This window comes from Lates calcarifer, linkage group LG7_2 (assembly GCF_001640805.2).
Source record: "Lates calcarifer isolate ASB-BC8 linkage group LG7_2, TLL_Latcal_v3, whole genome shotgun sequence".
Lineage (NCBI taxonomy): Eukaryota > Metazoa > Chordata > Actinopteri > Centropomidae > Lates > Lates calcarifer.
This window is the reverse complement of record NC_066854.1, coordinates 12,614,245-12,628,441: the sequence shown is the minus strand read 5'-3', so window position 1 is coordinate 12,628,441 and position 14,197 is coordinate 12,614,245. Positions and strand designations below refer to the sequence as shown.

General features: G+C 41.6%; 2 protein-coding genes across 4 annotated transcripts; one reads left to right on the top strand and one right to left on the bottom strand.

Moving 5' to 3' along the window:
* The first annotated feature begins 29 nt into the window (after positions 1-29).
* hsf2bp (heat shock transcription factor 2 binding protein) lies at positions 30-11,559 on the top strand. 3 transcript variants are annotated; one of them, XM_018704467.2, is made up of 8 exons: positions 30-168; positions 1,339-1,442; positions 1,561-1,710; positions 1,819-1,963; positions 2,125-2,242; positions 2,495-2,598; positions 4,673-4,872; positions 6,004-6,806. In XM_018704467.2, coding segments are annotated over exons 1-8 (834 nt in total). In that variant the 5' UTR covers positions 30-167; the 3' UTR covers positions 6,016-6,806. The 3 variants fall into 3 exon arrangements, with proteins under 3 accessions (XP_018559983.1, XP_050922028.1, XP_018559982.2); XM_051066071.1 differs by lacking the exons at positions 30-168; positions 6,004-6,806 and adding exons at positions 447-578; positions 11,434-11,559; XM_018704466.2 differs by lacking the exon at positions 30-168 and adding an exon at positions 447-578.
* Positions 9,688-12,507, bottom strand: cryaa (crystallin, alpha A). The gene is made up of 3 exons (XM_018704469.2): positions 12,069-12,507; positions 11,450-11,572; positions 9,688-10,603 (listed from the first exon to the last, which is right to left on the bottom strand). The coding sequence occupies exons 1-3, from the start codon at positions 12,264-12,266 to the stop codon at positions 10,394-10,396; spliced, it is 531 nt and encodes a 176-aa protein (XP_018559985.1). The 5' UTR covers positions 12,267-12,507; the 3' UTR covers positions 9,688-10,393.
* Positions 12,508-14,197: the final 1,690 nt, after the last annotated feature.

The window sequence follows — 14,197 nt, the reverse complement described above, 5'->3', positions numbered from 1 at the left end:
GGAGATAAGCTTGTCCGACCGGCTGGAGAATCACAAAACCCGGACTGGAGTCTGGCAACAGAAGCATTTGACTAGCTTTGTGCGGTTTTGGCTAAAAACCGGTTGGGATCATCGTCCGCCGTCGTGCCCCCTAGAGGTCGGAGGGATACTTTGAAACTTTACTCAAAAGTAAGGAAAATTTGAATTTTATTTGAACAAGGCTCGTTCCCGACATAAAACATTGAAAATATTTCATAAGTATTTTAAGTAGTCTCAACAGTAAAGGCCAGAAAAGACAGTAAACACCGACAACTAAAATGTCAGCGTCATTAGGCGGGAAATCGTCGGCTCTGAGTCATGGAGGAAAAGGTAAAGGCAAGGAAACATCCAGTCAAATCCCATATAATCTTAACATCTTTCCCAGACTCAGGTTTTGCTTTGAAGTCCATCTTTTTTCGTTCAGGATAGCTTTGTCAGAGTGAGAAAGAGAGATTTGGAGAAGCTAACCACAGAAGTCATGCAGCTGAGGGAGTTCCTGCCTAGAGTCCTGAACGGGGACCTGATTGAGATGCTGCACAAAGCTCGAACAGCTCAGACAGGTGCGCTTCCATTACACTTAACCTTGAGGCAGGAAAGGGGCATGTTGTGTTAGCTTATGCTACTGGAAGACCACAGTCATTACAATGAGGACACCCCCAATAAGCTGAGAGGGTAGAATTCATCATTTCACTCCCTCTCATCTGACTCTTATGTCTAGGTGGTGAGGTTACAAGTTTATTGGCACCAGCCAGTAGGAAATCATGTGTTTGTAATGAACCTGAGTGTAGATATGATTATTACCACAATCACACCTTTACCTTACATTTACACAAAGTCCATTACAAGTCCTAAGTCTTGTGTAGATATTCATGTGGACCTTCAATAAACTAGTTATTTCCTAACTGATTAATCCATCCATTCATACATCCATTTACTGCTGCTTATCCAGGTCTAGATTTATTTTTATTTTTATAAATAAATCTCAGTGAATTAATGCAATGAGTAGAATTACTTACCAAGTGTGTAAAAAGTAAGGTATGACTGTAAAACAGGTATTAAATCTCATTCTATTTCACTGCAGAAGCTTTTCAGTGCTGTAGATCATCAGCGATTGAAGATGCAGATTTTCTATAATAATTAAGTTAATGATGTTACATACAGTTACATCATCATCAATCCACAGGTTAATGTGTTATTTTTTTAATATAATACTCTTTTATCAGTGTACAGATATCACTCTAGATATGACACAGGCAACTGAACTCACAAACTTAAATAGACTTTGTGTGTTTGTGTGTGTGTGTGTGTGTGTGTGTGTAGTGAAGGAGCACCTTGTGCAGGAGCAGGAACAGCTGCGACAGGAGTGTCTGCACCTTCAGTCCAGACTGGATGCAGTGCAGTCTGACTGTCAGAAAGAGAGAGAGGTGAGACAGGGCAGTATTATTACAGTAATAATATGTATTACAATAACACTGAAAAAGGTCATGTTTTCTTTATGTTTATTTATTATATTATGTGTATTACTACTGTGTGTGTGTTTAGGAGAAGCTGCTGTTACGTGAGCAGCTGTGGCAGAGTGGAGCAGAGCTGCAGCAGCAGGCAGACTTCTGCTCTGGTCTGGGATCTGCGACCTGCAGTCTGCTGTGGAGCTGCTCTGCCTCCGAGGACACGGTCACACACTGGCTGGCTGATGTGAGTTGTCTCCACATATCTGTCTGTGTGTGTGTGTGTGTGTGTGTTATACTCATCCTTATGACACCCAGGGTAAACTGTGACATAATCTGTGTGCTGATGGAGCAGGGGAAGCTGCAGTCCTTTCTGACTGTAGCTGGCCAGACTCTGGAGAGCTTTGTCAGGTCTTTGGATTCAGAGGTGAAAACTCAAACTGAGGACCACAACTCCCAGGAGCACCAGTTTGTGTTGGCTCTGGCTGGAACCATTACCAGTGAGTTCACAGCTTCTGTATTGCGGCATGTTGATTTTTTCATATTGTGCACTTCTTTTCTCTTGGTCATTAAAGAGTATAATCTGAAAAACTCAAAATGCAAAATGCTTCATACGACCTCCCCACAGTCACCTGCCTTGTTTTTATTTCCCATCGATCAGACATAGCAGCAGTAACGAGTGGGCGGAACTTCCTGTCCAGTGAAGCTCACATCCTGCTGGACACTCTGGTGAAGCTTCTGGAGCTGATGAAGCCTGGTGTCTTCCCTAAACTGAAAGTGTACGTAGAGCTTAGAGGTTAGAACCTCACAGCTGTAATTACAACAGCTTAATTAACCATAATAAAGACACCTTAATGACTTATTGAACTACATAATGTCGAGCAGTCAGTGTTTGTGTACTTTACAGCTCAAATGAATGCACATAAAGATTCAGTATGATGTTAGTATGTAGATGTGGGCAGTGGGTGTCAGTGCTGTCAGTGCACAGTAATGTTCTAGTAAAACTGACTGTGCTGGTGTTTTGCTGCCAGGTTGATGCTGATGGCTCTGTATAACGTCAGCATCAGTGTTAAAGGGCTGAAGTACATCATTGAGAACCCAGGACTCATGCCTCTCATCTGGACCCTGCTGAACGGTAAGGAAGCCATTAGGAAACAACTGAACTCTGCACCCCTGGAGCTAATGTTGTTTCTGTCATAAATTTGATGCAGGTTTTCTAAAAACACAACAATCTGAGGTCAAAAATATACACGCATATTGTGTGATACATACTGTAGCATAAGTGCTGTATTGTGGGTCTAGTGTAATTCTAAAATCACTTCATGAGATTACCTCTAAACTTCTTGTCAGTGATTAAGATTGCAAATACAAAGGCTGTTCACCATATTTAAAAAATCTTGAATATAAAATATTATATGCTGGATCCTATTTGTCCATTTTAGAGCACAGCTTTTCCACATAATAACAAGAAAATGCCCATGGCAACACAGTTTATACCATGTGAATTTCTGAGTAACAAGTGGAGAAAATAGTGTTGTTGTCAACACTATAAGAGCTGGAAGATGTAACATGGTAAACATTTTTAAAAACCTTTTCTTCCACCAGCTAGCAGTAATGCTAACGATACCAGCTTTATCTGTTAGTCATACCAGATTCAAAGTCCACAGCCCTGAACAGTGCAGCAGAGTGTGAGGTGGTCCCGCTGAGAGAGGTCCATGACAGAGTCCCTCATCATACTCAGACATCAGGGAAAAGAGCAGCTTTGTGAGTCAGTTCTGACTCGGCTGAAGTTGGTGCTGTCACAGTATGAGTGGCTGCGGTCCATTTGGCCATGATCTGTGTGCTGCTTGTTATGTAGCTGTGAGTGTGAAGAAGTCACTTAAGCAGAGTGCCTGTGGCTCATGAGGCGGCAGGTCTGATGTTGAACCTCTCTCAGCAGCAGGTGAGACACACTGTGACACACTTTAATTAGTGTGTATCTAGAGTGTGTTTATACCTTTGTGTTGGCAGAGACTCTACAGTAGTTTCGTGTATTATTTGCTGTGCTGTTGGTGATATGCAACAAACACATTGAAAATATATCATCCTGTAGTTCAGTGTATTCTGATCCTGTTGTCATAGTCTCATGATTCACGACAGCTCTCTTCATTCATCACATTTACTGTACTGTTATCTATACATATCACAACTCCCACAGATACGACACTAAATCAATTAGCTGATTGACAAAAAAATGAAAATTATTTTGATGATATAGTTTGATTAATTGAGTGTCTTGCACCTCTCTGGTGCCCAGCCCATATGGACTTACAAGACACCAAGCAATTACCATGATGGCTACATGACAAATAAATAACAATAAACATAGACATTTCCATAAATTCACACTGGATACAGAGTCCTTTGTCTCAGCTGCCAAGCATCTTCTATGAATGTTGCCAATGCAAATATTTCCACCTTAAAAAGCCAATTTAACATAACTGCATCAGACAGCCAAAACAAGTCAAGATTCTTCAATTAAACCTTATCAGACAAACATTTTCTCAAATCAAAATACAGAAGGCAGTAAAAGACAACATGAAATTCATCTTCCACAACACCAAGATCACATCTAGTAATCATTTTAATCATTTTTCAAAGCCATAGGCTCCAGCCCCCTGCGGCCCTTCAGGGATAAGCGCTATAGATAATGGATGGATGGATGGATATGTGAATTTGATGCTTTTCTTTCTCACATAATAGTAAACAGACTGTCGTTGGATTTTTCTGTTAACCAGATAAAACAAGACATTGAACATGTCACCATTGTCTGTGGTAAATCATCAAGTTTGACTAAATTTGACTATTAGAAACAATTTATCGATTAATCAGAAAAAATGCAGATAAATCGATAATGAAAATAACTGTTAGTTGCATTCCTTCATAATCCACAGTGTCATTATGGATGGAGGCTATAGAGACTGTGCCCCTGTAAAATGAGTGTCCTGTAGGAACACAGACATAGACATGAGTGGTTTTAATGACAAACAGTTCCGTCTGCTGAGGAGAGTGGATGAGGGGAGATGGTGAAACACAGTGAGTCCAGGGATCAGGTGGTGGCCTGATGAATGAGAAAGACAGGGTTGTTATAATGAGCTTGATGACAACTGGAAAGCAGGTGAGGTCTCAGGGTGTCAGCCTCCTCACCACCTCTGATCTCTGTCTGACAGATGGAGACTGGGAGGTGTGTCTCCACTCTCTGCGTCTCCTGCAGTCGGTGCTGTTGGAGGAGGAGGTGCTGCTCCCGCTGGGCAGCTCTCTGCTGGATCCGGATCTCCAGGCTCGGGTCAGCCAGCTCACTTCCAGTGTGAAACCAAGCCTGAGGCAAGCTGCTCAGCAGACCCTGGAGGACCTGCAGGCCCTCCAACAGGTACCACCGTCACAACAGTTGTTGAACCCTTGTTGCTCCTTCAAGCCAAGTCAAAGCACAGAAAAGCTTTTTCAGATTAGTCTTTAAATACACATGTTGAAATATACATTTACATGTCTAATCTTGAACATCGAATTGAAGACAGCAACCAAAAGGAGAGCTTGATTCCTCAAAGGTAACTGTAAACTGGCACAGCAGGGAATTTCCTTCACCTCTGCTCCTCTGTTTTGGTGTACTGCTGGTGCTGTCTCAGATTTTCTGACATTAAAACATTCAATAAGTAGCAGCTAGCAGCAGCTGAACACACATACAACATTTTTCCTGCAATGGAAATCAAATATAGTTCAGAAAGTTCATCCCAACACTGTTGCAGAAGTTTCCCACAAATGTGTTGCACTTCAGCTTGCATTTGCTTCCACCTTTGGTCCAGTTCATCCTAAACCACCTAAAGCCAAACCTCTTCTAAGGTTCTGGGTTTGAGGATGAGCCCCTGACCAACTCATCTGACTGCCTTTGTGAATAACCCTCTTCTTGACTGATTAAGATGGAAATGTACAGTGCTATTACTGTCCCAATAATGCACCAGAAGATTTAGTAACACAGTCTGTTCCCACAATGCCTTGTATTAATGTAACTCATCAACAAAAGTTGAAGCACCTGTAGGAACCATTTGCATTAATGTTCAAGGCTTCCTTTACTTCCACTGATGCAGTAAAGCTGGAAGTTAACCAACTTATTAATCCCTGAGAAAGACCAGTTTTCTATGAAGTTTCCATTGATTTTGGTTTTGATTATTGTACTGAATACTGGAGTAAAAGGACTGCAGTTTGAGTTGTAATGTGTGGGAATAACTAGAGTGAAATGAACTATTATTATCGTTTGTTATTATTTGCTGAGTTGAGTTGGTTGTTACTGGTAAGATAGCAGAGGAGCCAAATATACAAACCTACACAGCAGAGCTTTTGTCATTAACCTGGACACTGATGGTGGTCACAGAGAGCAGGAGGTTTAGGTGTTTCAATTTATTTGTAATGTTGTAAAATGTGAAAATTGTGGAGGTCTAATTGAAAATAATGAACGATTTAAGTGCGACTTAGACAGTAAAGTGTGGGGATGTGTGTGTGTTTTCAGGGTCGGGGATGATGTGGATTCAGTATCTGCGGTCCAGTCCTCCTCCTGTGTTAACTTCCCTTCATGTCTTCCTGTGTTTGCCCTGTTATTAGCACTTCATGTGCAAAGTTAGGAGGAAAAAATAGATTTTCATTCATTCACTTTTGTTCAAGTTAAACCTGCATATTAAATTAAAACAAAGAGCCTTTTATATCTAAACTCTTTGAGATTTCAGACTTGTTACATTATTGTTCCTTAATTGGTTCTAACCCGCTGAGTGTAAATACGATCATACATGTTTCTACAAGGCATATTAAAGATGATGTTTGCATACATTCAGGGCACTGTCCTTCAGTTTTCTGAGACTGATGCAATATTTGTTTGATATATACAGCTGCTTCAAAAAATGTTCAGACCCCATTAGTTTCCTCTTTATAATGTTAGCGGATAAAGTATTTTTCTCTCATCAATCGACACTCATTGATCCATACTGACTCAAACTCAGTATCCAGACTCGTGGTCAGATGCATCGTGTTGGCTTTGACTGGAGTTCAACTGTGGCAAATTGAAAATGATCGGACATGGGCACATACCTGTGTTAACTTCATGTAGCACATTAAAGTTTGTTTCTGTATTATTCCCAGTGCTGCCACTTTGTGTGACGCAGATTGGCTCCTGCTCATTTCTGTTTAATCTTCTTCTCAATTTCTAATCTTATGACAATATCTATCTTTTGCTACACACTGTGTGCTAAATTCATAGACTGGAAAAGCTTGCAAGTGTAAGTAATGAGATGCACAGAAGGCTTGCTTCACTGAACTGCTGGCTGGTTTGTCACTGTAGTAATGCTGTGGTTTGATGTTAGGGACTTGGTGCTTTGCTAGAGGTTTATAGGTTTATATGAGTACAGCCAGGTAAATCCTTAGAGTGCAGACAGATAAGTTTAACTTTTTAATCCCTCTTTAATATTTATTTAGGTTTTAGCTCTTTATTTTTTTCTTGTTTGTAGACAGTTTTTAACTCTTTGATTCCTTAATTTGAAGATAAGTTTGAACTCTTTCATCACTTTATAATCTACAGATAAAACCTACTTATTTATAGATGAGTTTAATTCTTTCACTCCCTCTCTGTCTATAGATTTGGTTTTAACTATTCATCATTAGTACATGACCAACTACTGACAACAATCTATTCCAGCAGGTTTTACTACAGTTCATATGTCAGTATAATGACTGAAAATATCTCAAGAGTTTTCTTCTTTGATAAACTTTCCACTAAATGGATTTGAAATGAATAATGTCTGTATGTTAACTGAGTAAGTTAAAACATGTATTAGAAGGTGAGTTATGTGACAGTATGTTACACTGACTCCTGCCACTAGAGGTCAGGAGGTCACAGGTTTGACTGGATGAATCTCACAGCCTGCACTGCATCCAGGCTGAAACTAGTGGAACACACTTTGAGTTAGCTGTCGAGCCCCTGGAAAATCTGTCATGGCTGTATTTAACATTTAAGATTAGAACAGTTCTGAGGTGTTAGGACACATAGATTTGGATGGATCATTGTCAGAGGGTTTGGGTTAGGGCGGGTTAGACCCTCCTAAACACCTTTAATATTATAAAGAGAAAGAGAACAAAAAGTTTAGATGGAACAAATATAATAAATCATCTAATACAGATCTTAAAAAGTCTAAATGCAACATTCCATTACCTAATGTATTAACAAAGTAAACAATAATCAAAGAACGGTCATAGTAATAGATACAGCAGTTTTATCCCTTGTTTTATTTTTCTTTTGTGGTGAACTCTTAGATTTTTTGCTGTAGTGGACATGTCACAGACTTAGGCAGACATAATAAAATATTCGGATGATTTGGTTATTTGTATCAGTGCATCAGCTACTGAAAAATTCTTCACTATGTGTATAGTTTCTTATTCATCATCAGTAGATCTGATTATGATGATCTAATACAGGAGACATGGTGTGGTCAGTGGTTAGCACTGCCTCACAGCAAGAAGGTTCCAGGTTCGAGTGGAGTTCTGGGTTTCTGTGTGGAGTTTGCATGTGTTCCCTGTGCCTGCTTGGGCTCTCTCCGGTACTGGGTACCCCGCCTCTGGCCCAGTGTCAGCTGGGATAGGCTCCAGCCCCCTGCAGCCCTTCACAGTTAAGCGGTGTAGATAATGAATGAATGAATGATGCTAATAGCTGTTAGCATTTCAGCCACTAGAGGTCAGGACTGAACCATTTCTCCGTGGTTTGATGATGATGAAGATGCACTTTATTAGGTTAAGTCCAAGTGAAGCTTTCAGACATAGCCACCACTACTAAAGGCCAAATGATGACCAGCCATACTCCAGGACATTTTTAATTAACTCTCACTCCTGGCTCTCACAGGGTCATGATTATTAAAAGATTCATCAAATACTGCAACATTCAGACCCACTGGTGTGGACCCGAGTCACATGACTTGGACTCGAGTCAGTAAAAACAGCAGTAACAGCAGTGCAGTTAGTCATAGCAGTGCCTGTAGTCTTGGCAGCACTTACAATACACACAGACATATGTATTTCACTTTCTTGCAACTGTTTACAACTGCATCACCTACAGTAGTCTGCACATGAGCAAAGTGTCTCAGACAATGTTCAAACATCAACTTACAAGTAGAGATTTGACAAATGAATATACAAGGCTGTCGTATTAAAAACATCAGCCATCAGTTAGAAATTGCTTTGTACATGGTGAGAGAGTCCAACCATTCCTTATGTGGATCATCACCAATTATTCAGATGATGTTAATATGCATTGGATTTATAAAAATGTTTCTCCATAATAACTTTTTTCAATTCAGCTGTCCGTGTATTACTGTGTTCAGACAGTGATTTTGTACACAAGCTTATCTTTTGTAATGTGGGTGTTATTTTCAGTTAGGCAGTTAGAGGACCACCATGGCATCTAAAGTCAGAACTGTCTGTGAGCGATGCTTCTCCTCTTGGAGTGGATGTGTTTGCCTCCTGGTCTGCTTCACACATTCCCCTCCCAGTGGCGGATGATGCCTTCGCTCCTCAGGGTCAGGATGCAGTGTCTCGCAGTGATGTATAAGAGCCCAGGCACCAGGCTCCTGGACCAGGTCAGGCTGATTGTGGTGGAGCCCACCCTGGCTCTTGCCCCATACTGGGACAGTGCCCTGTGTTTTGCTGGTTGAGAGAGAGAAGCTGAGCAGTGTGGGCCTCCTGGCTGTGGTTTTACATGATCAGAATGTATAAGCAACACAGCCCTCAGTTAATCCTTGTGGCTCCTTCATGGCCATCCGGGAGCCATCCACTTTTAAAGTGCTTCCTTTGGGGGGATGTGGCCTCATCCCTCAGTGCTGGATGATCTTCCGGGTCCACCTTTTGAGCCTTTGGACATACTGTCAGTCAAGACAGTGCTACTCTTAGCTCTCGCTCTTCCCTCACAGGGATGAGGAGAAGCACCTCTATAACTTGTGCCCTGTGTGTGCACTCCACTGTTAAGTGGACTGCTTGGCTGACCTCAGGAAATCTGACTGTTTGTTGGCTGCAGTGCAGTGAAGGTCAGGGGACTCCTCTGGGTGTGTGATGTCTAGTTGCTACGTCCTGATTGGGCATAAACCAATAGCCAAAATCTAATATTGTGCATTTTTAAGTTCATTGTGCTTTCATGTGTTTGTTTGTTTGTGCAGCTGTGTGTGATTAACATGTAACACTACTGCATTCCAGATCACACAACTTTGTGAATTACCCCTCCAGCCCCCACCCATCACATAAACACACACAGAAATCTATACAGGACTTGCTTTTTGTTAATTGTACAGCTTTATTATATGTTTCTTTAGTATGGACTTCTCAGTAATGAGCAGGTATGGTATCCATTGAACAAGGCCTATACTACAGTACAGGATATATTTAAGACAAGAAGGAGAGAGGGTTCGAAGAATCAGCACAAGAATGGCAGCAGCCAGGGCTCAGAGAACTTTACTGATGGCAAATCTGGGACAAGACATGTTTGACATTTACCTCCAAGCTTAACTCCAACCATCTGTACTGTCAGAGGGCTCGCTCTGAAACAAATCAACAACAATCAGCAGACTGAAATGTCAGGTCGTGTGAATGTCTCACCCTTAGCTGACTTTTCTCCTTAAAAACCGCCCCTCACTTAACCACCCTCATGGGGAGATTTTTGTTAGACTCAAAACAGTAATGCTAATAATGCTGTAAGAGTGTGCTAAGAGGAATCTATAGAGGAGAAAGTGAAGCCAGGAGGACTTGGATAAGCAAAACAAGAGAGGAAGAATTCCGTGGTCGTCCAACCCAGTCGATGCAGGCTGTTGAGGGGGTGGGGAGGGGGGCTGGGCCCCTCCAGCATCCCCCGGTCATCCCCCACCGCTCGGCCTCTAAGAGGACGCGGCGGCGTTGGGCTTGTCGTCACGTGTGACAGGGATGCTGCGCTCGCTGCGGCTGGATTCAATCCCCCCGATGACCTTTGGCCCAGTCAGAGTCAGCAGACCGTCAGCTGACAGGGAGCAGGTGATCGCTGATTGGTCAACGCTGGAGGGGAGGCGGTAGCGGCGATGAAACTCACGAGAGATGTAACCGTGGTCGTCCTGGAAAACAGGAATTGATTTAATGATGGCAGGAACAGTCTAGGAAAAGAACTTACTTTTAATTAAAGGAGCAGTTCACCCCTGGAATGAAATTGTGTCTTTATATAAATTATTTTTAATATTATATTGCTTACTGGTTTTAAATAGTGACCCTGTTCCCAAACTCAACAAATCTCACAGTTGAACTTCAAAGTGAAAGACCAACAGAGAGCTGGGATAAAAGTTTTAGATGTGGAAGAACTACAGCAAAATGTAACTGTTAAGCAGCTCCTGCAGCATGTAGTTCATCTGTATATGTAATGACACAGTAGCACAGTCTTTCTACAGCTTTTACAGACATATACTAGAAATGTACTCTTAACCTTTCAACACTGTGGAGGTGGAGGGGCAGTAGTTGCCTTCCATGATGGGTAAAGAGGTTATATGACCTTCTCATTGACTGATAATGGTAGAATTTTTCATCATAGGCGTAGTTGAAGATAACACAACAGAGTGAGATATACCCAGCATTAACTCTGCTATTCGCTCCCCTTCACATGGTTTTGTTGTCATGGAAATAGGGAGGAATTTTGAACTGGGAGTAGGACTGGAATTAAACTGTAAGGACAGTAGAGGAGAAATATTGCTAATGTGAATTTTCACAGGCAATATTTCAACTATAGAGCAACCTCTTGGAATATATTTTCTGTTGAACGTTAAACCATGCCTCTTATCATTACCTTTACACAGTTACATTACTTTTTCAATATAGGTTTTACAAAATAGAGCAGTCCCCTGCATACACTGACTCCATGTCTCATTAACACTATAACTAACTTTATTTTTGACAGTGAAGAGGAGCTCTACCTGTCTTTCTCCATGTTTGCCCTGGATCTCGACGTAGTCATCGGTGACCTTCACACTGAGCTCATCAGGAGAGAAGTGCTTGACGTCCAGGTAGACTGTAAACTTATCCCTGTCGGACCTCACCTGAGGGGATACACACACACAAACACACAGAGAGTCATAAAATATGATTTCTGAAGAGTTCTGAAGAATTTTGTTTCCTAACTTCAAATTGTGCTCAGTTCAGTAAACGTTATGCTTCAATGTAGAGCAGCTAAACTCGGTATGTCACTGGAACGAACCAAGCAACATTAGGAAATGTAATAACTTCACAAATATCAGGACAGTGCCTGGAAAAAAGGAATCTGTTGATAGTTCTGATAAAATCCAGTTTGCATTGAAACTGTGTTCAATTCTATTCAACTGTCGCTCATTAGGAAAGAACAAAGTGCAGCACAGTTCACGTAACAAGACATTTACCGCTCCTACTCCTTGAATGAAATTTTAAGAGATGTTAATATGAGTTTTGATGTTGGTAAAACTGTTGTCCTTTGACAATGTAAGTTAAGCTAGCTTTGCCTACATGTCTCTCTAAAGCACTAATGGAGTAAGAGTCATGATGCGAGTCTCATCCTGTTACCTCAGAGATGCCGGAGTTGGAAAAATCCAAAACGTTGCGGAACAGTGACTGTCTGTAATAGGGGCTGATGGTGGAGGTGGTGTAGGGAAAGAGGTCGTAGTCAAAAATGCCTTCTCCGAAAAACTGGTCAAAGAGTCGGGCAGGGTAGACAGAGCTCAGGGCACGTCTGAACCAGGGGTGCTGGATGGCAATATCCATAGTTACTGGAGACAGTTAGGTCTAGCTCAGCGTGGCTTGGTTGGCAGATGTACCTGCTCAGCTCAGAGTCCAGCAGGTGAGGGGAGGTGAGGCAAGATAGAGAGAATAGAGTGATGATAAAAAGCAGTGAGTGAAGAATGTTTCCAGAGTGCTTTGTCCTCTGCTCCCCAGCTGCCTCCTCTTTATATACCTGAGAGCCAGAAAGAGAGGCTTTAGCCACGATCCCTCTGGAATGGCATTATCTCATGGTGGGTTGGGCCCCGTCAGCAGAATCAGGGGTTGTGGATGGCGGGGGCACTACTAGGTCCAGACCCTGCTGCGACCCAGTGCCACCCACACACCAGACACCCAGAGCTGCCAAAACAAACCCTGCCGAAGGAGGGCATGACAGAAACAATGAGATCAGGAAGCCGAATAAAGACACAGGAGGATTTTACCTGCGTGATAGTGCATCAAACAGATACACACATATCTATTCTGTCAGTCAGTGACATAATGCTGCTGTATTGTTCTGCCTGTGTGGATGGAGAGCAGATTAAGAAACAATGCTGCTGGAGCAACAACAACTGACACAGGGAGATGAGAGCGGATGGTTCAGGGTGCAGATGTTTTATTAACATATTATTAATGAAGAGAAATAATAGATTAATTGGCCCAAATAAAGGAAGCTAATAGGACGTCCTCTTGATGCAGATGCTTATTTATTTGCTTTACCTATTTATGTAATAATGCAACTGATACAGTTTACATCAACTCACCAATGAACAGTTAAAAGCATAGTTTTTAGTCAAATTACAGTGAGCTATATACACTACTGCACTAAACAACCATTATGATGTTTTCCAGTCTAGACTTTGACCATAAAACAGCAATGAGGCAGCTCTTGTCAGGGTCTTAAATGACACTGAGGGTGTATCTTGGGCCCAACTCAGACTACCGAAGACAACTAAATATATCCCCATTATTATGTGACTGCCATACAGACATACATAACATTTACTGAGTGATTGTACAACCAGTGAGTTACACTGAAGAAATCAGTGATTGGCTGTACCTATAGCTGACGTCGTCATTTTTGGTTCCAAAGACGACACAGAATCATTAAGGATTCTTTAGCATTGAATCCCTGATTAGTATAAAAACTAAACCATGTCTTGGAACAGGAAGTAGTTTTTGGAAAAAATGCATTCGGCATATGGGAATGATTAAATTATCAGTGTATAAAACTGTTTATTTCAATGTCTAAACATGGCAGTGAAAAAACAAAAGTTTTTTTGTTCCTTCCTCCATTCTCCAAACTAGAAATGTCCATTTAGTCTGTAGGAACAGTGTCACACCTGTTGGCCTATGTGAATTTCTGCTAACACCTACTAACAGGCTACTACAGCAACACTTAGCCTTTTTGTCTCTCACTGAAATGATGAATAAGCATCCAGAAAGCTGAAAATCAAGTGTGAGTGATCTTGGCTGTAGAATATGTCAGCATCATTTTTACACTGTTGAGTGCATTGTGATTTTATTATCACTAGATTGCACAAAAAAGTGTCACCTAACGAGGACAACAGGTCTAAGCTTAGTGAAATGAAGGTGCATCAAACTCTAAATGTAATGTCCTCATATGAGGATGCAGGGTCTTAGGAGGAAAGTCTAACCCCTATCACAGAGTTTGGTTCCAAAGCCAGTGTGATGTGTAGATGTGAGTCCAGCTCACTGAGCACTTTATTAGGAACACCGTACTAATACTGGGTATTTCCTGCCTTTGCTCTCAAAACAGCCTGAGTTCTTTGTGTCATTGATTCCTCAGTATGTTGGAAACATTCCTTTGAGATTCTGCTCCATGACTGCATCACATAATGTCTGCAGATTTATCAGCTGCACATTCATGCAAGTGTCTGTTGGATTCAGATCTGGTGACTGCATGTGTGTGTGTG

What these genes read in the sequence shown, in the direction of transcription:
- cryaa (XM_018704469.2), bottom strand. Translation starts at nt 12,266, where the DNA reads ATGGATATTGCCATCCAGCACCCCTGGTTCAGACGTGCCCTGAGCTCT. An exon ending in CCAACTCCGGCATCTCTGAG is followed by an intron (nt 11,573 to 12,068) that starts GTAACAGGATGA and finishes GTATCCCCTCAG; the next exon opens with GTGAGGTCCGACAGGGATAA. An exon ending in GCAAACATGGAGAAAGACAG is followed by an intron (nt 10,604 to 11,449) that starts GTAGAGCTCCTC and finishes CCTGTTTTCCAG; the next exon opens with GACGACCACGGTTACATCTC.
- hsf2bp (XM_018704466.2), top strand. Translation starts at nt 497, where the DNA reads ATGCAGCTGAGGGAGTTCCTGCCTAGAGTCCTGAACGGGGACCTGATT. An exon ending in TCACACACTGGCTGGCTGAT is followed by an intron (nt 1,711 to 1,818) that starts GTGAGTTGTCTC and finishes CTGATGGAGCAG; the next exon opens with GGGAAGCTGCAGTCCTTTCT. An exon ending in GTCTTCCCTAAACTGAAAGT is followed by an intron (nt 2,243 to 2,494) that starts GTACGTAGAGCT and finishes TTTTGCTGCCAG; the next exon opens with GTTGATGCTGATGGCTCTGT.